General features: G+C 40.3%; 1 protein-coding gene across 14 annotated transcripts in view; it reads right to left on the minus strand.

The window, feature by feature from the left end:
• Positions 1-24988, minus strand: part of TRAK1 (trafficking kinesin protein 1) — a 110629-nt gene that overhangs the window by 45594 nt on the left and 40047 nt on the right. For 8 of the 14 annotated variants that reach the window (XM_073333129.2, XM_073333127.2, XM_073333126.2 and 5 more), the window contains one exon: positions 25-101. In XM_073333129.2, coding sequence (XP_073189230.1) covers positions 25-75 — 51 coding nt within the window. In that variant the 5' untranslated portion in view covers positions 76-101. Of the gene's footprint in view, positions 1-24; positions 102-3460; positions 3480-10984; positions 11159-12032; positions 12261-24988 lie in introns of those variants that run through there. The other 6 variants (XM_073333123.2, XM_073333117.2, XM_073333122.2 and 3 more) reach the window with 3 other exon arrangements.

Here is a 24988-nt window from a genome sequence, read left to right on the forward strand (position 1 = left end):
ACAGCTGTGTAAAAGAATACTTGCCTCTTCTAGAAGTCGTGTAACAGCATCTATGTCATTGTATGTTTTAGTCATCTGGCCCACTCTTTCAGCACATAAAACTGTTGGAAAACAAGACATGTAAAGTCATTTCATCTGCCACTCAAACTAAACAAAATTAAGAATTACTTGAAAAAAATAAGAATCTTAAACCTTAATCCTAAAATTAATCTAAAATTATATCTGTTTACTGAATTATTTTAAGTTTTGGGAAAACATTAAGAACTATGAAAACAATGAATTTAACAAGAAAAAAATTTAATCTTTAGTGTTTCATATTGAACAGAGAAGATTGGCATTTCTGTTTTGTAGCAGGCATTTGCTTTTGTCAATTTTTTTTTGAGGTCCTGTATGTACTGTAATCGTAGGAATTTTAAAGGCCTTATGATCAATCTGAAGTGTTTTTAAAGTCCATACATAATAAACTCTTCAACACTAAAACAAATTCAGAGCCTCAAACCTGGAATTTTCTGTGTAAAACAGTAAAATTTACTTTTGATTCAATGCAAATTGAAAAACATTTTTTTTAAAGGGGGAAGATGGAGTCACGACAAAACTATAAATTTCTCAAACCATTAAGACAGAATCAATGAACAAGTATGCTAAACTCAGTGCAAAAACATTTTAAGTAAAAACTAACAAAAAAAATGCAGAAACAAAGGCTCATTGTGTCACTTCTACATTGAGCCATGACTTACTCCATTAGTCCCTACTGGAGTAGAACCAACAGGACAGCTCATAGAAGATACTGCTCTGTGTGAGGTTGGCAAAACTGGGCTCTATCATACAAGACTGCATAGTGCATATAAAATATATACACAATTCTGCTTCTGAATGACCTAAATATAATAGCCCTTGTAATGTATCTGGTAACTAAAGCATGTCACAAAGACTGTAGTATTACTAGCTAAAGCAATGCGTAACTGAAATGGATGTGACACACTTAAATAAAACCAGTGTTATTACCCTGCTGAATAATTTGGGAACATTTTTGTCTGACTGCATGACTTTTTCTTGAAGGACACATAGTGACCTTGGCTGAGTCTCAGAGATATTGAGATTTCTAAACAGAACACAAATAAATTTGAAAAAATAAGATCAGCAGTTCCTGTTTTACTCGTATGCATCCTTCTTTTCCCTCCACCATTGTTTTTATGGCTTAAACATTCCATTCTGGAAAAAAGGGACTGTTAATAGAGAGTTATATTAGTTGGTTACATTGATTTCTGCAGAGGAGACTGCTGTAAGGCAACTTTCGTCACAAGTGGATTTATCTTTGACAGAGTTTCAATTACGGCTGATGCACAGTTTGGGTGAAGATGTTCTAAGGTGGTTAATTCAGTAGAAAGAAATCAAGTCCAAATTACTTAAAAATAATTGAATGCTGTGTGGTTAAACCTGACGCCACAGATTAAGTGACATACAACTGACAACAACTGCTACACACCAATGAATAAAAATAGTAGCTGATTAGGCATCCTGTTGCCTTACCAACCCAGAATGTCAAAGCATTTTAGGACCAAAACCTGTAAATATTTATGTACATGCTTAACTTTTTAGCCTTGCAAGCAATCCCAGTGAATTCCATAGGACTGCCTGCAGAAAGACTGCAGAGTTAGGGATTTTAGTTTACACTACTCTAACCTAATTAAAAAGTTAGCAAGTGCTAACTAAAAGCTTATAGCCAGAAATTTACACCCCCAAAAACTGATTAGATAAGAGAATAAAAATGAAATACACAATGAATATATGCTATAGTGTAAACATAAACGTGCTGCATTTACGAACTACATGTTCACAGAAACTGTTTTCTGCCAAGAAATATTTTAACTTGTGAAAATCAGGAGCATAGAGGAAGCAGGAAACTGGAGTAATCATTGCTCAGAGAATCTTTTCATGAAAACTTAACAGAAAGAAGAGAGATTTGCATTAACTACGTAACTTTAAAATGTCCATTCATAAAGAAGTTTAATGTAACCATAAAAACAAAGTTTCCAACACAATAATACATAAATCAACACCTAAAATGCCTACTGTAAATAATGACACAGACCAACATTTTATAATCCCAAATAACTGTTCACTAGAGTTTCCTTGGCTATAACTTTCCCTCAGCAATGTTGGTAAATTAATGTTTGGGATTGCCATTAGCAAACCCTAACACTGCCACCGTTTCTGACTAAGGCAACATGACACCACCCTAGTGACCGCAAAACTATAATCATCTTGGTAAAATCCAAACAAGTAGATAACAGTGTGGTGTTCCCATGGGCTGAGCAAGGTCATCTGATTGTGAGAAATGTTAACAAGGGCTGGTACGTGCAGTTGCTAACTCAACTATTTCTTCAGAACTTGCTACGCAACCTTTATCAGCACATTCTGCTATTAAGAAGCAATGTCAAGACAATCAAAGTCACACAATGCATGACTGAAACAGTCTTTTGCACACACAAATCAAAATCTATCATCTTCAATAAATGTTTTCACTTGCAGAGGGGGTATGAGTTTAACACCCAAAGACATGAGATAGTCAAAGTCCAACCTTCCCTTTGAATTTATACATATATAATATATAATTTTATACATGTATATATTTACATATATATATAACTTTCACAGCAGGCAATACGTTCCAGAAGCTACCACAATGGTCTTATAAAGAACACAGAATGTAAAAAGAAAAAAAATCAATCAAGAATAAACCTGATCACCAATGCCTTTATGGCCTCATTAAATATGAGCAACCACGAAAATTTAGATGAAGTCTCTGCTACATCGCTCTGGACAGTTTTAATGGCCTTCAAAGTGCAATTTGAGTTCTCTTAATAGCCAGTCTAAATGAAAATTCAGGCCCGAGACTCCAGTCAAAGACCCAACCTCCAAGGCCGCAGCCTTACCGTTTCAGTTAAGCCCCTTCCAAAACCTCACACCCAGCTAAACCACTACGGAGGATAAACCAAAGCCTTTAAAGAAATATTGACTAAAACAATAGATTTAACAAGGATTGCTGCTATGGACAGGAAAATTGACTTTGTATATAACAGCAACGTATCAAATGTACTGATACCCTTCAATGGAGTGGAGACTACAGCCACAAAAGCTAAAGAAATTGGTATCAACATAGAGGGGAGGAACATTAGAGGATTAATATAAAACTCACTGCTTCAACAAGAGAAAAAGACCAAAGCCATGAATCAAATACAAACAGAAGCCTGATGGGAACAGAAAAAGATATTTTGATTACACAAACTTCTCCTGACTTTATGCTTTAGCCAATGAGATATGTAAATTAAAAGTATATTGCCTTAATGAATATGGTTTCTGGCGTGTACCAGTTCCTGGTGAACACTAGCCTTCTAACACTATTCTAACCACATGGAAAGGGCAAATGAAGGACAGTGCACTGTAGTATAAAACTCACATGGCACAATTACTGACCTCCTCTTCCACACTGGCAAATCAGCAGTATTTTTGTTCAGCATGATACGGAGGGGGTGATGTCTGTGCGTACACAATCATAATATCCAAGTCAAATGCACTTCAGACCTCTCAATTCACATCTAGAGGAATATCAGGCAATAAAATGGTCGCTCAAGTGAGGAAAAAGAAATCACAGGATTCCAAGAACAAAAAGAATTATGCACAAAATTTTGGCAGTTGCTTAGAAAACTGCTTTGGAAGCTGGTGACAACCATTTAATACAACATTATTATATGTCACAAAAAATGTAAATACATGAAGATCACAGACTTCCTCTTATCTAGTTTTCAACTCAGATTCATGATACTCATTGGGGCTCTGTTTTAGTTTTGGGGATTTTACATGCACATAATGAAATGTACACTTAGTAATGGCAACAGAGATCATGAATTCCTGTCATGCACAGGCTCTGAAACACAAACCAAAAACTTCATATTCTCCCACATTTTATACCAATTTAAAAGAGGATGTGGCTGTATGGGTCAATGTTTCTTTCAGGGGGGTTAAAAGACTAATAAATGGTAAAGTCCCCAAGAGACCAGGTTTTGGACATGCAACAACTCAGAAGGAAGGAGCAATGCCCAGTAAAGACATGGCTTGAATCTTAAATTAGGGTGGGGTACCTGAGGTATTTGCATTCTCAAGAATATAAGATGTGTTCTTTACTCTTTATATCAAAATCTCCATCTAGAACACCATCCTCTGGGGCTTGAAAAATTTACCAGATTTTAATAGGAGATTGAGGGAGATTTTAAAAGAAAGGAGAGAGGGAAGAATAAAGGGCTGCTGAGGAAGCCAACCTGCTCTTTCCTCAATCCTCACCTTCCCAATTCCAGTTGCTGGGAAATGGAAGGGGACTAAGATTATGCCCAGGGTAAACTGACTTGGTACCTTTTGTCTTGAATTAGACTGTGTGCACTTTGGGATAGGTAGCAGCATGCCATCTGACATGGTTTGCACAGAGTCTAACATAATGAGGCTCCAGTTCCATTTGGGGCCTTTAGGCACAGCCCTAATACAATTATTCTTATTAATTATTAACAATAATAGAGTGCTGTCGATCTCTGAACCTCTGGAGACTGGGTGTCTGGTAAATTTGAAGCTACATCTCCTTCTAGTTGCTGGAAAAGAGAAGAAACTTTCTGTCTCTTGTTCTCTCTCACACCCTCCCTCCTCTGATTGCTGGGAGGTAGGACGGTCTACGCTATTCTATTCCTCTTCTTGCCTCTGTTTTTGAGAGATCCTCCCTCACGAACAGCTCCAAAACCACTTTCCGCTGCTGCTCAGAGCTTCTCAAAACAGCAGAAGCTTGAAGGTGATTTCTGACCATTATAAAAGCTACACACGGTGTTTGCATAGCAACTGTCAAACTGACCAGTTGTGTTCAGTTACACTCTGCTACTGCTTGGCAGATAAGCAGCAACAATTCTTAAATATTTGTATTGTGGTAGTCCTTAGAGACATCCATTACTGTTCAGGGTTCCATTGTTCAAGGCACCATGCACCCACATAACAAAGAGAGTAACTGCCTGAAAATGCTTTGAGTCAAAGAACAAGACAAGAGGTAATAGGTGGATATAACAGTGGGGGAGATCACCACGTGGCAGTGGAAAAAAATATTAGTGTAATAAAATCATGGTCACAGCACATCAGCTGCCTACCCATTGTCAAGTCACCGTCAGCAAGTAGATACAGAAGCTATTTTTTCCCACTAAGCTACAAATTCTATAAGCAATACCACCAACACACAGGTCAAAATACAACAAAATAATAATCACATTCTATGCTTGCCGACAGTCTAGTTGTGCACTTTACAATGCAATTTTATATGAAGGAGCAATTATTTCTTCCTCTGAAATTTGTAGAAGTTCTAATTTTTTCACCTAAGATGTGATTTAAAGGGAGTTTAAGATAAGGAGGATACATGGGAGGACAAAAGGTGGCTCTGCCTGTACTGCCTTCTCTGTGTGTGGCACTCAGGCCTTGTCTACACTACCGGGGCAAGTCGACCTAAGTTACGCTACTCCAGCTAGGTGAATAACATAGCTGGGGTCGACGTAGCTTAGGTCGACTTACTGCAGTGTCTTCACTGAACCGTGTCGATGGGAGATGGTCTCCGGTCGACTTACCTTACTCTTCTCAGGGAGCTGGAGTCTACTGGGGAGCGCTCTGCCGTCATTTTAGCAGGTCTTCACTAGACCTGCTAAATCGACACCCACTGCATCGATTGCAGCAGCGTTGATCTCCACAATAGTGAAGACAAGCCCCCAGTTTCCAATTGCTCAGGTCTTCAGAACTAGAGTGGACTCCTGTTTATGGAAACTGATTTGGGAAACCTGTAATTTGGACAGTTACATCCAAATGATCCAGGTCCATAAAACAGTGAAACTTCTCAAATCAGATCTGCACAAGAACAGCAAGTTCTGCAAGGCATTTTAATACCAAACAGGTCAGTCAGATGTTTGGTTTTCCAGCCCCATTGATTCCCTCCCAGCCACTTATTTTGCTATTTTTGCCTCCCTTCTAGAATCATTCCCACATCTCTCCTCCCTTCCGCGCCATACAAGATTGTACTGACTTTTTCACACTACAGATCAGCTTCCTTCCATGTCTCTTCCAGAAATTTCTCCTCCTTCTCACCCATCACTGACACAGATTTCTGCTCTGCTCTCTACCTATCTCTTAACCCCATCTCCATGCCTGCTACTACTCTCCCTTGATCCACTTGCTGTCTCACTCTCGCTCCTCTGCATCTTTTATTTTCTTCTGGACTCTTCCCCATCACTAGCATGCCCTAACCTCCCCTCATCCACAAAAACAATTGTGTTTCCTTGATGCCACTTGTCTCTCCAGCTACTGCTCCCATCTCCCTTCACCACTAACCTTACTGGATGTACCCGTTACAACCATTCTCATATTCTTCTCCTCTAGCTCCATTCTGGCCCTCCTCCACTATACTGAAACTGCTCTCCCAGGTTTTTCCCCAGATAAATCCTTGTACTCCATATTCATCTTTCTCAACTTATGTCTTGTTTGACACTGACAATCATACATTTCTCTCTGAAATCTTGTCCACCCTTGGTTCCTGATTCCATTGATCCAGGTTTATTCTCCTGCCTTTGTGATCACTCCTTCAGTGAATCCTCTTCCTCCCATGCCCCACAATCCATGGGGGTCTTAAGGTCTTGACCCTTTCCTATTCTCCAATCACATCTTCCCTCTGGACCATCTCAGCTACTCCTGGATGATGACACTCAAGTTACCTGTCCACTCATGACCTATCTCTCTGATATCTCATCCTGGATACCCCTCACAATTCTCCCTATTCTCAGTTACTTTTGATACCACCACAATGTTCCCTGTCACTCAGACTGGCCAACCTGGGATTCATCACCACGTGACTCTCTCTTACCCCAACATCCAGGTTGTGTCAGTGCTTCCTTGGTAGCATTTGAAATCTATTCTCTTCCTTACACCCAAACAGCCAAAACTCTTGTCCAATGCCTCATCTCCTGGGTCTTGACTATCCTAGACTCCTCCTCTCCACCCTTCCTACAGGCCAACCATCCACCTCAGGTCCCGACAAAATGCAGTTGTTAAGATCCTCTTTCTTGCCCACCACTCTGGCCACATCACGTCCACATGAATCCCTTCTACTTGCTAAACCATTTCACTCCATTAAGTGCAGGCTTCTTGTCATCACCATCAAGGCCCTTCACAATTCTACCCCTCCTTCCTATTTATTCACTCTAGACTCTTTCTGCATTGTCCACAACCTGCTGCTGCTTCTGCTCCCGCAGTGCCTCCAGCCTTATCATTAGTTGGTCATGTATGAGCCATATCAGATGGGAAGAAGAACTTACTCAGACACATGTGAATGATAACTGGGAATAATTTAAGAACACCTTACGATAATGCCTAAAAAGCCACAATTGAGGAAGGAGGCTGTGCTGGTTGAAAACCTGGTTTAGAGGGGAAGTGAAGGCAGCTGTAAAAAAACCCAACAATTATGTCTATAGAAAAAAAAAGGAAGAAAGGGGAAGTTGATAGTAATGAATATAAAAAGCTGAAAGCTGATGTTGTGCCAATTTTTAAAAAGGATAAGCAGGATGTTCCAGGTAATTACAGGCCTGTCAGCCTGTCATTGAACCCAAGCAAGATAATGGAGAGGCTGATAAGTGACCTGATTCATAATAAACTAAAGGAGGATAATGTAATTAATCCAATCAGTATGGGTTTATGGAAGACAGACAATCTTTTTTTGGTGTGGTTTAAAGGGAGTTTACAACCACAGTTCACCCACAGAGTGTTCCAACAACTTGGTTCCATGGAGGCTCCAATAGTAAGGTCTCAAATACAGCAAACTAATGATATGTTATATTAGTCATTCTAAAACAGGCGAAAGGGTCTGGGAAACAATTAGGGCATGGGAGGGGGCACAAAAGTGTGAGATGGTAGCCATTTTGTAGAGTTTTCCCTAAGGCAGGGTATGCACTGGAAGAGTTTTCCTCTGCTACACTGAGAGAAGAAGTTTTTTTTTTTTTTTTGAGATTATAAGTTTGGTTGATAAAAGTAACAGTGTTGATGTAATATACTTGTACTTCTGTAAGGCATTTGACTTGGTGCCACATGACATTCTGAATAAAATACTACAATGATATTAAATTAACATAACACACATTAAATAGATTAAAACCTGGCTAACTAATAGGTCTCAAAATGTAACTGTAATCAGAGAATTGCCACTGAGTGGGTATGTTTCCATTAGGGTCCTGGAGGTACTGGTTCTTGGCTCTATACTATTTAATATTTTTATCAATGGCCTGGAAGAAAAAAAATCACTGATAAAATTTTCAAATGACACAAAAATTGGGGGAGTGATAAAAAATGAATAGGACAAGTCACTGATTCAGAGCAACCTGGATCGCTTGGTAAACTGGGCACAAACAAACGCTGTATATTTTAATATGCTAAATGTAAATATATAGATCTAGGACCAAGGAATGTGGGCCATACTTACAGGATGCTGGACTCTATCCTGGGAAGGAGTGACTCTGAAAAAGGTTTGGAGACTGTGGTGAATAATTAGCTGAACATGAGCTCCCAGTGTGATGCTGTGGCCAAAAGAATTAATGCAATCCCGGGAAGCATAAATAGGGAAATCTTGAGTCTGAGTAGAGAGGTTATTTTACCTCTGTATTTGAAACTGGAGAAACTGCTGCTGGAATACTGTGTCCAGTTCTGGGGCCCACATTTCAGGAAGGATGTTGATAGATTGGAGAGGCTTCAGATAAGAGCCATGAAAATGATTAAAGGATTTAAAAACATGCCTTCTAGTGATAAACAAAATAGATTCGGCTCTTTGAGTCTAACAAAGAAAGCGTTAAAGGGTGACTTGATCTGTCTAAGTACCTACAAGGTGAATATTTAATAATGAGCTCTTCAATCTAGCAGAGAGAGGTATAACATGAGCTGCAAGTAGAAGCTAGACAAATTCAGACGGGAAATAAGGCATACATTTTAAAAGCAAGGGTAATTAAGCACTGGAACAATTTACCAAGGGTTGTGGTGGATTCACCATCACTGACCATTTTAAAATCAGGATTGGAGGATTTCCTAAAAGATCTGTTCTAGGAATTAGTTTGGGAAAGTTCTATGGCCTGTGTTGAACAGGAGGTCAGAGTACATGACCACAGTGGTCCCCTTCTGGCTTTGCAACTTATGAATCTTCTCACAGAACTACATACCTCTTTATACACTGACCCTTATGCATGGATTGCTCTCTGGGAAGTGACCTAAATCTGCAAACCTCCAAATTTCTTCAAAAAACCTATCCCCGCTTCAATACCTATAAGAAATTAACCAAAAATGGCCTGAGTGGCATATATTTTACCTACATATATCTTTGAAAAGATTTAAAATTGAAAATGTATATAAATTTGATTGTATTTCTCCCCCAACTATGTCAATTCTCTTCTTAGATTGTCAGCTCTTTGGGGCAGTGACTGCAGCCACATATGATTTTCTGTGCCTGAGTATTTGGGGATCCAACCTGAGACTCCTTAATGGGGCCTGGGTTTTCAGCATATGAGTGTTCAATTTTTGAAAGTCAGGTCCCTTTACAGGGTGTCAACATGGGCCCACCAACATCACTGCCTCCAAAATCACTAGTCTTTTTTAAAACCTTGCCTTGAGTCATGATATGGATTTGTTCAGCATTTATCACAGTGGCCCTGCTACATGCCATGATCCTGACTCAGGCCTCTGGATGCGATTGCTACATAAATAATGTATACTGCAGTAATAATAATAGGCTCTCACTGGCACTCCCAAACAGGTAATATTTATCTGCAGCTAAATGACATGGAAAAGATTTTGAAATTGTCTCCTATGTTTGAAAATAAGTTTGATCCAGTTTGCCAGACCATTCAATAGCATAAGGTGAGGGGCTCACAGATCAGTAAAAAGAGGGACCGGCTTTTAGAAGTTCATTTTCTATCAATAAAAGCTGGAACAGTCACTATAAGCCATGTTCATTACATAAAATTCCACTGTAGTCAGCCCACATAAAAGTACTAAAATATTCTCAACCCTTCCCCATTTCCTGAACAATGAACATATGTTGTCCCACAAATAACAGTATACAAATAACATGGTGATGATTATCACTGTACTGTGTCTACATCTAGCTGAAGGTTTTCAGGGTGTACGTAACTAATTGCTCCCAGTACATAAAACAAGACATATCTAACATATAAAACTAGCACCAAGTTTTAGTCCTTATTAATTATACCAGAAACTGGTATGAGGGCAATTCATCACAACATCTAAAAATTGCTGTATAAACCACATCAGTCACTACACCAAAATTACCTACACAGTCAAACAGAAGCATTCGGCTTGTCATTCTCAATCAGATGGGCAATGGAGCTCTAAAGACCCTTCGCTCAGACACCTCTCTCTATAACTCAGTGTCCTTAACATACTGAAGGAAATTTGGAGCACACAGCAAACACTCTATGAACGGTTCCCATGACATAGGCTATTATCTGTCAGATTCCCTTTTCTGCCAGCTTACTAGTAAGAAAGAATTGGATGTTTCTCCTTCTTGGTGCAGAATTTTGTGCTTGTGTCCTCATCTGCCTCCTCTCTAACAAACTACACATGTACTTTCTCTTCTTTTAAAGCTTCCTTTTTTACCCATGTTTTCTTACACAAACAACCTTTTGTCCACAAGTTTAAGGAATATTGTAGCCTTTTCCTGCAACCTCAGATAACAAATGGGGTGGGTTGTTTTTTCAAGTGGTGGGTAAAGAGAGGTGGTACTGCATCATAAGAGGCATATATTTGATTCAAAAAACAAAACAATCACATGAAACACACAACAAATGGAAGTCCCATGCAACACGTTTGCCCTTAAAGTATTTTGAGAGAAACTTTTTTTAAAAACTCCTTTTAAACAAACCAGAGAGTTTGACAAGATGGTCTTGCTTTATCCCCCACCCTTGAGGCCATCACGGTTAATATTCTTCTGGCCACGAAATACTCTCTTTGTATTCAATCGACTCTTATTCTTAATCTCTGTTGTTCTCCCCTGCAGTCTCTGGATGGCAGCATGATAGGATAGTGTTCTTTGGAATGCCAGCATTCATCTATAAAGCTGCTGCTTCAGAGGGAATGTTGTAGCATGTAAGATGACACCAATGATATGTTTTGCTCAGTGTATCAAGTACAGTACAGGAGGCAGTGCTTAACTGGCAGGAGGGATCACTTGAGTGACAAAATCTCTCCCTGTCTACCTCCTGTCTCCCATCCCCAGGCAAAATATGCTGTCTCCACAGCAGCCAGGAGACCAAGACTGAAAATAAAATGACAGCACTAACAATCATCAGCACTCCCTCTCCAAACTACCAGCATGCCTTCTTGTCTTGCATTGCAATGCACGTTCCATCACAAATAACTTTTTAAAATCTTAAGATCTCACAATCTTGAGATATGAACACACTACATTTTAGTTTACATACTTAGGATTCCATAATTAAGTCTGAAGTTTGCATTTGTTCTAAAACTGACCCACCATAAGTAACCATAAAAACAAACACACAACCTCTTCCCCCACTCCTCCAAAACACACACACACATACACCTGCCATAGGGAAGGGGGGAGGAAAGCAAAAATATTTAACCTACAAGTATTTGAAAAATTATTTGAAAAGAAGAATTTCCAAAAAATCATTTTTATTACTAAAAGCGAATTACTACTTGAGCTAGACAAACTACATTTGTTGAATATATTTACTTTTTTTTTTAAACCCACAAAATTAAGACTCATCTTATTCAGATTTAATTTATAGTGCAGTTTCTCTACAACCTTCACTCACAGGAACCAACCAACCAACCACAATCTGTTTCTAGATGTGATTTAAAACCTTGAAAAAAATCTCTAAACTCACTTTACATTAACTATTTCATGTCCTATTTTATTAGCATAAAAAGTTTTACACTAAAAGTACCTTCTTCCAAGATATCAAGGTTTTCATTGTGAAACCTCTGTGGGTTCCCGTGTTCATTTTCACAGTCACATTCAAAGCTTTCCTCTTCATTTACAGATTCATTCACGGACATTGCTAAAATCATCCCAAGGCAGAAACTGTCCTATACGAAGCCATCTCCTTTAAGGCTACATTTGGAAATGACCCAAGTAAAGTCCCCATGGAAGAGGTACCATCTTCATCAGTTAACATACTTCAACTAAAACTACTAGCTGATTATTTGTGCATGTCGTCATTAATACAACACCTTTCAAAAAATACAGGGAAGAGCTGTGTGTGAACCCATCTAATAATTACTAAAAATATTATATTGTTCTTCATACCAAACTCGAAAATTGTTACATTTATTAAATAGCTCTATTTGCACATTTCACATAAACAACAATTAGTGTGCTGAAATCTCTCTTTAAGAATCAATTCATTTGACAAATTTCTATCCCCCTATTCAAAGTGAATGGTAGCTTCCTAAAAGTATCATAGCAACAAGGAAGTACAAACTGATACTTACACTGCTACACCTGTTTGAGGGTGGGGACTTTACTAAGTTAAGTCACCTTTGTAAATTATTGCCTAATGCCACTAGTAACAGGTTTCACAGGGCTGTTGAATGTATAGATCTTGGAAACTTGCTGCTACTGTATATTATATCAAATGTTTGTTTTGCCATAAATCTGACTGCAATATTAGCCTTAGGGTAAAAACAAGGTCAAGAATTCAGCTTTTCATTGATCGCAGAGCAATAAAAAACTTTCAAAAAGCAAAAAAAACCAAACTCCACCCCCCAAACCTCCACCGCCATACTACCCTTTAACCAAGCTTTTAACTTGCATGCCATATTAATCCTGCAGTGCCATATTTTCTACTGTCACCTTTACTCACTGTGTATTCTACAACCTGTCTGGAAACTGAAATATTGCAATATCAGAAATGCATGTGTGGCATCACAGCATATTTTCAAGGACACGGTCGGTATAAGGAACAAACTAAAATCATACAAGTTCTCAATTCTAACAATAAACAGGAGTTTCCAGGAGCGGACAGGTCTGAATATTTGTGTTTGCAAAACTTTTTATTAAGCACAGAGTCTGTATACAGGTTAACTTTCTTCTCTAGTCTTTCACAAATTGTATTTAATGCTCTCTTAACTGATTCAGGAACGTGGGTACCAACCTCAGGGCAGACTGTTACAAAACAGGGCACAAACTCTAAATTGGTTGTCTGTTCTATAATTAAATTTCACCAATCAAGTATCAAATGTGAACTCCTCAAGGTCTATAACAGCCTTAACATTGAGTCACAGATAGTATTCTTGGGTATTGTGGTCTATCTTGCCACCCAGGCAAGCTTGCCTTTGTAATAAATGGTCCCTTACACCAAAAATCACAATATTCACGTCACTCCCAGTCCCAAAGGACCAATCATTTATCCCAGGTCTATTGTAACTCAGATCTCACACCAAAGTCAATGCCTGTAGCCAATTCTGTAATGAACTAAGTAAAGATTTATTAACTAGGAAAAAGAAATAATACTTATTTACAAGGTTAAAGCAGGTAAACATATACACACACAAAGGAGTTACAGTCTTAGGTTTCAAAAAGTACAGAAGCTGCTGTAACATGCAAGCTCTACCTGTCCTTTAGGTCTAATCCAAGCTAAACAGCTTGGGGATCCCTTGCTTAAGCTTAGAAATATTGACCTCTCCAAATTCCAAGCCAGACAGCGATACAGTTCTTTCTGGTCAGAGATTTTCATTCCCTTCCCCCAGAGTTCAAACTGTGATGGGACGAGCATTTGTGCATTTCCCTTCTTCCTACGGGTGGAGCAGGAGCAATCAACAAAGTCTTTTATGCACTGATGTTCCACAATGGTTCATCTGGTGTCTATCGGTAAGGTTAAGATTTTGTCACGCTTATTTTTAGTAAAAGTCATAGACAGGTCACGGGCAATAAAAAAAATTTCACCGAAGCCTGTGACCTATCCCTGACTTCAACTAAAAATAACAACTGTGACAAAATGGGGCTGAGCCCCAGCCCTACTGTGGGAAAGGAAGGGGGAGTCCAACACCCGCTGTGGCTGGGAGCTCTGGGGTACCCCGGCATCAGCCCCAGCTGCCCACAGCAGCTCGGAGCTGTGGGGCCCTGCCTTGGAGCTCGAAGGTTCCCCCTGGGCACCTGCAGCAGCTCAGAGGTGCGGGGTGCCCCCCCCGCACCATGCGCAGCGCCTCGGAGCTGCAGGGTCCCTCCCACGCCGTGCACAGCGCCTCAGAGCTGCGGGGTCCCTCCCACGCCGTGCACAGCGCCTCAGAGCTGCGGGGTCCCTCCCACGCCGTGCACAGCGCCTCAGAGCTGCGGGGTCCCCCCCACGCCGTGCACAGCGCCTCAGAGCTGCGGGGTCCCCCCCACGCCGTGCACAGCGCCTCAGAGCTGCGGGGTCCCCCCCACGCCGTGCACAGCGCCTCAGAGCTGCGGGGTCCCCCCCACGCCGTGCACAGCGCCTCAGAGCTGCGGGGTCCCCCCCACGCCATGTGCAGCGCCTCAGAGCTGCGGGGTCCCCCCCACGCCATGTGCAGCGCCTCAGAGCTGCGGGGTCCCCCCCACGCCATGTGCAGCGCCTCAGAGCTGCGGGGTCCCCCCAAAACAGCTCAGAGCTTCAGGGCCCCCGCAGGCTCACAGCTCCAGCTCCATTGCCCTGGGGCTGAAGTGAAAAATGTCATGGAGGTCACGGGAGTCATGGATTCCATGACCTCCATGACATAATCTTAACCTTATCTATGGGCCTTCTTTTGTTGGGCAGATGACGACATGTGGCGGTTCAATACAAGACAGGACACAGCTTTAGGCAAGCAAGCAGGCTGGTCTGCTGATGGGATCTCTCCTGTCAGCTTTTCCACCTCTTTTATTTCTCTCCCCCCTGCGCATCACATACCCCAACCGACCGCAAAAGGCATCAACAAAGGAAATAATATGACTTTGATTAATATTCCTATTTACTAGCCTCTATCTACTACAATCTTTATTCTCAGGCCTTGAGTTTCGGCCGAGGAAGCTTCCCACGGCTGATGTCCTTATTTTGACTTCCCAGATGGTCCATGTTTTCATGGTCCATGTCCTTGGATAGAACAGAGCAATGTGTGCATCGCTCCTACACAACAGTCAGGGTGTGCCCTGACTGTTTCCAGGTGCATGAACGCTACATGAACCCTTCAACGACACCTCTTGTGGAAAATCAGTATTTCACACTTGGTAATGCTTCTCTCGACTGTGGGTGTTTCCAGTTACAAAGCAAACATTTAAATATTACCTTATAACATGGGGTACAGATATGATAAGTGAGATTAATACGTGCAGCCACTCACAAGCATTTCAAAATCCAAACACTAAACACATTCTTATAAACTTAACGGCTGTTTTAACAACACTAACACACAGGTGAGCCAGACTAGTTTCCAGCTATGTGTTTGTCAGTGTTCAGTAAGCCCTTGAGCCATAGCATGAGCTGGCACCTGGTCTGCCAGCAACACAAAGCATGCAGTCTATACACAGGGTAACTTTCTTTTCTAATCTTTCACAAATGGTATTTAGTGCTTTCTTAATTGTCTCTCTTATTGCTTAATAGCAGGAAGATATCCCACGCTGACTGCAGAAAATATCACTCTCACTCCCCACCCCAGTCAGGGAGGTGGCTCCTCAGCCTAATCAATGGAGAAGTTGTTGTATTGTGGTAGCAAAGCAATTTGTGCAGGTGATGACAGCATATGCATATGACAGCATCAGCATCTTCATTCTCACCAGGGTGTAACAGACAGTACAGTAACTGAAGGAATAAGAAGGGCCCAAATTAATGATCATCTGTCCGGATCCTTTTACTGAAAGCAGAAAGAAGACTGAGTGGGGCCAGAAAATTTTACAAGAGATGTATTTGAAGGGAATAACACCAAAGAGGGTGAGGAATTGCTTAGGGTGGTAAAAAAAGATATATTTAATATAAATGAGATGAAAATGAGCTAAGGAAAACTGAGGTATCTGTATTAGAAAGAACTTTACATATGAACATAAAAATGATCATATTGGGTCAGACCAATGGTCCTTCTAGCTCAGTGTCCTGTCTTTGGACAGTGGCCAATGCCAGGCGCTTCAGAGGGAATGAACGGAATAGGGCAATTTCAAGAGATCCATCCCCTCTCGTCCATTCCCAGCTTTTGGCAGTAGGAGGCCTAGGGACTTCTGGCGCATGGGGTTGCATCCATGACCAACTTGGCTAATTGCCATTGATGAACTTATCTAATTCTTTTTTGAACCCACTTATATTTTTGGCCTTATCATCCCATGGCAATGAGTTCCACAGGTTGACTGTGTGTTATGTGAAGAAGTACTTCCTTTTGTTGTTTGTTTTAAACCTGCTGCTTATTAATTTCAGCAGGTGACCCCTAGTTCTTGTATTATGTGAAGGAATAAATAACACTTCCTGCGATAGGGAGTCCATCCCACACAGGACTGACAGACATTTAGATGGACAAGTAAGCCAATTAACTCCATAGGCTGACCTGGAGGAGAAGCCAGGGAGCTAACTGAAAGCAGGCTCAGCTGGGCAGGAACAGACTTGGCCTATAAAACCAGGTAGCTGGCAATAGAAGGGGGCTACTGGGAAAGGGGCAGTCACTCCCTGGGAAGAGGGAGGAAGCTTTGGAGCTGGTACTCCTAGAGTAGGGGGGAAACCAGGAATAGTAGGAAGCAGTCCAAGGAAGGAGCAGTGAGGGCTGGTAGAGGAAAGCCCAGAACTGCTGAGCTGAGGGTCCCTGGACTCGAACCTGAAGGAGAGCATGGGCCACGGTTCCCCTACCAGCCACTGAGGGAGTGGCACTGAGACAGTGGAAGGGAAGACTGACTAGAACTGCTAGGGGAAAGGGTTTTTCCCTCCAGAGGTCCCTTCCAACCCTGATATTCTATTATTCTATTATGCATTTACAGGGCCTTTCAATGTGAGCAGCTAAATAATAACACTATTAAAAAAGTTTTTAAAAAGAAAGAAAAAAAAACACATTTTCAGAAAACATACTGCTCCTCCCATGCAGGCACACATATACAACTGGATAAGAAAAACATAGCTATTTGCTTTGCACAGAGCAGCAATTTTTCTTTCAAAAAATGTTAATTATTAACAATTAGTTTATTACCATTTACAGCCTGATCCTGTTAGGGGCTGGACACCTTCAGCTTCCATTAACTTCATTTACAGCTGAGAAAACTTGGCACCACAAACAGTCTATGCCCCAAATCAATTTGACCGTTAAGTAATAATTATCAACTACTTTTGTTTAATTAATGGTATAATTCTTTCAAAGGCACTACCTTACATATTGCATAACTAGGGAAGGAAGGATTCAATTTTCTTATGAATTTTGACAGATAATATTAAGGTGTTTTTCCAATTTTTATCCTCAGATCTTTGCACCATTGGGAAATTTAAAAATTCATTAATTCAGATTTATGTGACTGCAGAACATTCATAACAGATTCAGGAATAAAAAACATTTGATAATTATTTTATAATGATGGCATAATATCTTGCCAGGCAGAACAGACGGGCACAGAATGCACTGGTTATCTACAAATGCTATGCCCTGTATTACAGGTTTTAATCTCTTTTTTTCAAAGTTTATTTAAAAGTTTACATGAATAAGATGGAAAAATATTGCAAGTTTTTGGGTGGAAGAAGGACTCACCTATTGCCATTTACCAAGTCCTGATGCTGCAAAAAACTTACTGTTCTACATTGCAGTACTGGGTAGTAAGTGTTCAAAAATTACAAGTCAGATTCCCAGAAAATCATGATTGGCCCCAAAATGATACGCATGATTTTTAAATAATAAATTTTGGGTTTATTTTAGTTTCCTTCTGGTTTCTGAACCTTTAGAGTATACTTTCTTCATGTTTTCAAGCTTATCTCAACAAACATGAAGACTAGATTTTTTTTTCCTTCAAATGAAAGCTAGGATTCTTAAATAATTTGCTTCTGTCAGCTGGTGCATTAAGAAAAAACATCAAATATCATGAGACTCGCAATAAAATTCATGAAAGTTGGTAAGACTGATGTAGTGTTTATTACTGTCAGGATCTCCTTTCATTTCAAAGGGACTACCCACAGACAGAGAACTTTGCTTGCTAGTGTTTTCAGGATAGAGCCAGAAGTCAAGCATTCCAAGCCTGCACGTAATACCCTTCTCAGTTAATCTAGGTTGTAGCTGATAAATCATTTACGATGGCTTTTGTTCACTGAAACAGGGGCAGGGTGGAGTGTGCGCGGATACAGCAGGGGCTCCATCTTGCAACCCCTCCAGATCCATTACTCCCACGGATTTCAGTTATTGTTTCATGCACAGTAGGCTTCCAAGCTGGACACTCCGTTCTGATTCTTTAGCAGAGGTTTAGGACATTTGTAGGAGCTCTTCTATGAGAAGGGTTGCACCCACATATTTGAAATACTTGCTGGCACGACCACACCAGAGTATATCGACAGAGTTAATTTACCAGACAGATTTTAATTTTTATCTCTAGATGGAGAATGTTGTTCAAAAAAAAGCAGCCAAAACACATTAATACTCTTCCAAAAATGGGAATGTCAAAGTGATCTTGTTAAAGTTGTAGGGGGGGGAAAACCCAACATCAACCTACCCTAGCATTTGTCTCATATTTGAGCTTCTACCACCCCCACCCGCCCGCAACCTTGTTGCAAGCAGGAAAAAAAAAACACCACACCTGCTCAGCTTAGCGTGCATGTCATTGTGAAAACAAACTGGTGGGTGCACATAAGTGCTGGCATGTTTACTTTGAGTCACATATTAAGTCTGATAAAACAAGGGATCCTGAGAGCAAGAAAGAATTTTAATGACTACTGAAATAGCACAACATTGTGTCCTCTTGATAGTATAATTAAAGCAGGACATAATGTTGATGTTGCAAATTCATAAGGGGTAGAGGAATATACTGCACTCTAAGTCTACCGCCTCATTTTCAGTGAAGTTCTCCTTCAGTCATTATTAACAGGCATGAGGTAGCTGCACCGTAAACATTAGAGATGTGTTTATATAGGGAAAATGGGACTGAAAGATGTCGAGAGATAGGGTGATCCCCACCGGACAGCATTGCCCAGCAAAGGCACATATGCTTGCTGACCTAAGATGCAATGATAGGATCTTCAAAAGGTAGGTGGCATGTCTGAACACACATACTTATCAGGCAAGGCTGAAAGAAAGGGTTTCAAATACAACAGGTGACCACAGAATCAAAGACATTACAAACAACTATAGGTCAACGTACAAGTACACAGAGCAGATTTATTATGATCAGGTTTGCTCAATGCAGCACACTGAACAAGCTGACAGAGAGGGAAAACCTGCTGGGAGGTGCAAGAACGTCACAATATATCAAGCTTGCTGGTCACAGAGGCACATATTTCTCTTGTAAAACTGTATCTCTGAACAAACAAACTGTGCCACTAAAGAGAAAGAAATCAGCAGCTACAAACTACGTCTTAAAGGGTTTGATCAAAAGTGATGGCAACATCCTTACCTTGACTCACTGTTTACAAGTAAATCCAAATGTATTAATGACCTAGCAACCTCCTCTTTATCAGCAGCATCTAGTTTTGTGTACACACACCACCACAATGAACTCTAATGATAACCATGCTATTTTAAAAGTAAAGGGTTTCTCCACACACATACTAGTTTTACAACACCAGCTACAGGTGCAATAATATCCCCCGGGTTTTAAGCCTGCTTCCTTAAAGATGGTGTTTTCTGATTTTCACTCTCACTCATCGGAGGATTTAAAAAAGAGATCTAGAGTCAAGCAATGAAGACATTGGGCAGTTTAGATCTCTATACATTTCACATACTTTTCAAAAGCCACACACAGATTTGTCTGACTACTGCATTATTGTTATTACTTCCATTATTTTTATGATTGTTGCTCCTAGGAGCCCCAATCAGGGAACCCTTCAGCTAGGGGCTGTACAAACATAGAAGATACAGACAATCCCTGCCTCAAAGAATTTATAATCTAAGTGTAAGACAAAAGGTAACAGCTATATATATATATAAAACAAACAAACGACAGAATACCGGGGTGCGGGGGGGGGGAAATGAGATCTTCATAATCAACATGATAAGCAATGGTCTCAGCACATGAGCAGCCTAGCTGTTGTCAATTTTTTTGTAGGCATCATGGTAAAGGAGAGTTTTGATGAGGGATTTGAAGAAGGATAATGAGCTAGCTCTGTGAATGTTTACAGGGAGTTCCTCCCAAGCGTGATGGGCAACGTGGGAGATAGCACAAAGGTGGTATGTTCGAAAATTTAACAAGTGGGTGATGGAGGCTGGCATGATGGGCTGATCAGAGACAGGAGTTGACATCTTGATAGTGAATGACAGGTAATATATAAGGTGGGGAAAGGCCAACAAGGACATTGAAAGAGAATTAGGTTCTGTTTGATGTGATAGAGAAGGGGGAGACTGTGGACAGATGAAAAGAGGGTCACATGGTCAAAGCAACAGGCTCAGGAAAAAAAAAAATTTTGCAACAGCATTCTGAATGAGTAAGAGTGGGGCAAGACTGCATTTCTGAAGGCCAGAGAGAACGATGTTGTAATAATCCAGACGCGAGATGATATGAGCCTGGATGAGCATTTTATCTGCATGCCTGGACAGAAAAAGATGTATCTTAGAGATGTTATACAGTAAGAATCAGCAAGATTTACACATAACCTGGATATGAGGTCCTAGAGAGAGGTCCATGTCAAAGATGTCACTCAAGCCTGTACCCTGGATGTCAACAAGGATGGTAATGTTGTCCACAGTGACCAACAAAGAAAGAAAAGGGAGGCTTAACGGGAGTGGGAGAAGGTGAGAGAGAGATTAGGAGCTCTGTTTCAGCCATGCTGAACTTGAGCTGACAGCTAGATATCCAGAAGGAGATATCAATGACAGGCTGAAATTTTAGTCTGGATAGAGGGAGAGAGGTTTGGAGCAGAGAGGTAGATCTGAGTCATCTGCATAAAGATAGAAGTTGAATTCTTTTACATTACGAGATTGCCCAGAGATGAAGTGTACAGAGAGAAGAGAAGGGGACCAAGGACAGAGCCCAATGGAACTCAAAACTCACTTTTTAACAAGTGTATCCATCTCAATGAACCTTAGTTCTATCTTTCACAATGAAAAGGAACAGTATAAAGATTTGGAAAGGTTTGTAAATCCTTTTTCTCATGTATCTACGATATGTTCTTTTAGAAAAAAAAGTCATGAAATAAACTGGTAACTAAGTAAGGTGTGGGTACATGAAGATATCTCTGCCAACCCGCAACTCTGGGTCACCCCCAACATCCTTTTCTTTTGCTCCTGCTCTTTTGCCATGGAATGTCTCTGACGGAAATCCCATAGTCAGGCTAACTTCCTCCACTACAAATTCATTCCCTCCTCTTTCAGTTCTTCCATTTTTCTAATTAAACAACTCTACATTCTTAAACTTAGTGAACAACATGCCCACAATTCCAGTGTCTGTCTCTCTCTCTCTTTTTTTTTTTTTTTGGACTCACTCCTCAAACCCTCCTCTCTCTTGCCTCTATTTCTCTACCTGTGCAGGATCTCACCCATTTCTTCCAACAGAAAATTGAGAAAATACAATGTGACCTTTCCTCCTCCCCTTGGCCTACTTTTCCTTCCCCTCCTACAACACTGTCATCTTTCTCCCCTATCACAGACATTTTCCTCTGCTCTTCTCCTCTAACCCCTGTTTCCTCCAGTGACCCCATTCCATCTCCTGTTCTCCCTCGCACCCACCCCCTCCCTTACTCTTCTCCTTAAGCTCTCCTCTTTGGCTTTTCACCCCTTATAATACAAGCAAGCTTTAATCTCTCCCACCTTAAAGTAACCCACCTTTGACACCACTTCTCCAGCTACCACCTCATCTCCCTTCCATTTCTAGATAAGGAGGATAAGATAAAGCATTGAATATGCTATTTACAATACTGTAGCTGTCTGGAATTCCACTCTTCTGATTCCATCCTAGATCCTCTCCACTCTGGCTTCCACCCCTCGCATTCCATTGAAACTACACTCAAAGTTTCAAGTGTCCTCTTCCTAGCCAAACCTCAGAACCAGTAGTCCATCCTCATGCTCCCTGACCTGTCAGTTATCTTCAACCCAGTCAACCATACTTCCGTTCTTGAAATCTTATCCTCCTTTATCTTTCATGACTCTCTCTCCTTTCCTGGGTCTCCTCCAACCTCTGCAAATGCTTGTACCCTTTGGAGGATTCTCACTGCACCCTTTGGAAAATTCTCCTCATTCCCCCTCCAAGTTTCTGGGTGCGGTCCACAGGGTTCTGTCCTTGGTCCCCTTTTCTTCTCTCTGTATACCTCATCCATGTAAACAAATTTAACTACTATCTCTATGCAGATGAATCACAGATTTCTTTCCTATTCAATTGCCCATTCTCCCCCTTTCATAAACATACCATTCCTGCAATTTTAAAAAATAAATCTGTGCAACATATCTGTGTATTTGATTAATGCCAACTTACATGATGATTCCCGTTTCCACATATTATATAAGCATCTAGTCATTATTCAAAATGAAAGCATTTCTAAAAATACAGCTCAATATGTCTTTTGTTTACAATATTTTCAGTTAACAGAGGTACTGGACTGAAAGATGGATGATTTGAGCTTGGGAGATGATCAAGAGAAAGTAAGATTTTATTGTATAATCCTACTCACTGTTACCAAAAATATACTCAGCAAAAGCCATTATGTAAGAGATTATTTCAAAATCCCAACAATTTACAAATGTTTCAGGACTCTGTGACAAGTTTGAGGGCTTGTTTGTCTGGGGGTTTCTTGCAGTAGGTGTTCAAAGGCAATAGTACATTTCACAGAGATTATCAGTATTATGCCCATTGAGTTTAACTACAGGTAAGGTAAGAGAAGTGTAAGGATTGCATTTGCTGAATTCAAACATAACCAAACAATGAGCAATTTCTTTTTTGTATCATCAATGTAGTGTTTTAGGGCATTTTCTGCAGAAAGCAAAATAAGAAGTCTTAGCAGTATAGTACAAGGAAAACATTCACGAAGGTTAAAAGAAGATATTGGACTCACATCTTTGACAGAGGAAAAAAGGGTGGTATATTCATTTGTACTAGACAGTGGTTATGTAAACCTCTTCTTGAGAGGTCTGATTTTTAGTTGCATCGTACTGTAGATTAGATTACTTTTATCTCATCCATAAGATGAGACGAAGCGATGTCTTTAAGAAGTGTTGTGCTATATTTTTGTAAAATTTCAGTTTCCTATTGTACAGTGTTTTTAAAGGTACTGCGTCCAAACACATCCAAAAATATTTTTCATCCATCTCCCTCTACATTTTTAAATGGAAAAAATTGACTTAATTTCAGACCCAAATTCATGTATCAATATGGAACCCTGAAGAACCTGCTCCCCTCTACCAGTACAGGAATAGCTAAAGCCTGCAAGACGCATTCAGTCTTAACAGGTCACCACTAACCTAAGGAACTGAGATAGGACTGACAGCACCTCCCAGCATACAACCGGATCATGATGGACAATCACTCTACTTGTTGGAAGGAAGCATGCCTCGTATAAGGAACAGACTACACCCTTCAATACCCAAAGGCAGGCAGAGTTCCCCCCATGCTTACAAAAACACTGTCTCTTAAGCCTAGCAGACCCCTGAGAAGCCAGGGTCATCCATACAGTAGGCCTGTACTGACTCACTGGTTCTGGTCCCCAAAGCCTCCTCTCCGGCTTTCCCAGTAGCCCAACTCCATTAGAACCGGGCACTTTCACCAACCACTGCACTATGTTTCTGTCTGCACACGGTGACCTACTGTTTTGACAAGCAATTCCCAAGATTGCTAAATTAAAGGATTTAAAGAAAAATTGTCCCCCTCCTATTTAAGTTTTACTTTCGGTTTCCCCTTTTGTCTGTGTGGGTTTAGACATAGCAAGAGGAGGGAAAAAACATGGTATAAAAACTGAAAAATGTGATTTGTACAGGAACAGAAACCAGCTAGGTATTTCAGGGACATGTGTACCACTTAGAACTACATACAATTCATTTTGTTTAAATGATTGGATTTGAAATGACTGTGTCCCTTTAAATGTTTTCTTCCACTCACTCCAAAATCTTAATTATAATTGCTTCTCTATAGATTTGTATGCGTGTATTACTAGATCAACCCATCTTCTGTCAAATGTACAGGAAATATCAAAAATTCATCTCACTTTTAGATTTTAATGATCAAAAATATCTTAAAATTGTTAGAGCAGCAGATTCAAGAAAGTGGAACCATATGATTGAACAAGAGTGAACCTTTCCATTTTCCTATCTCCATAAAACAAGTTAGCAACTTTGTAGTAAAAACACTGCTAACATTTGGTGCCTTCTATAAACAACTATATTTTTTTTCATTTAAGGAGAAATGAAAAGTCCACCGTGGTCTGTGAAATACACAATCTTCCAGAACTGGACTAGAGCATCTTCCAGAAAGGAAGAGGATAGAGACTCCCACTATTACAAAGTTTTGTGCCTTGCTTCTAATTTGAATTTGTCTGGCTTTTGGTCAGCTCCACACTAGAAGTATCTTGTCAGTATACTAATGTCAATTAGGAATGTGATTATGCTACTGAATACTGAAAGACTGGAAGGATATTAGTTACGGCTCTTTCCTACCTTAGAATTTTACATCCCGCTTTAAAAAAATCATTATAAATTAGAATTATCCCATGCATTTGAAAACATACAAAAGGGCAGGGAATTGTAATTGTAAGGATGGGAACTGTCCTAAGCAGAAGGCTTACCTTAAAATGGTGATCGGTTACTTTAAAATGCTGTACCCAGG

The sequence above is a fragment of the Lepidochelys kempii genome, chromosome 2 (genome assembly GCF_965140285.1).
Source record: "Lepidochelys kempii isolate rLepKem1 chromosome 2, rLepKem1.hap1, whole genome shotgun sequence".
Lineage (NCBI taxonomy): Eukaryota > Metazoa > Chordata > Testudines > Cheloniidae > Lepidochelys > Lepidochelys kempii.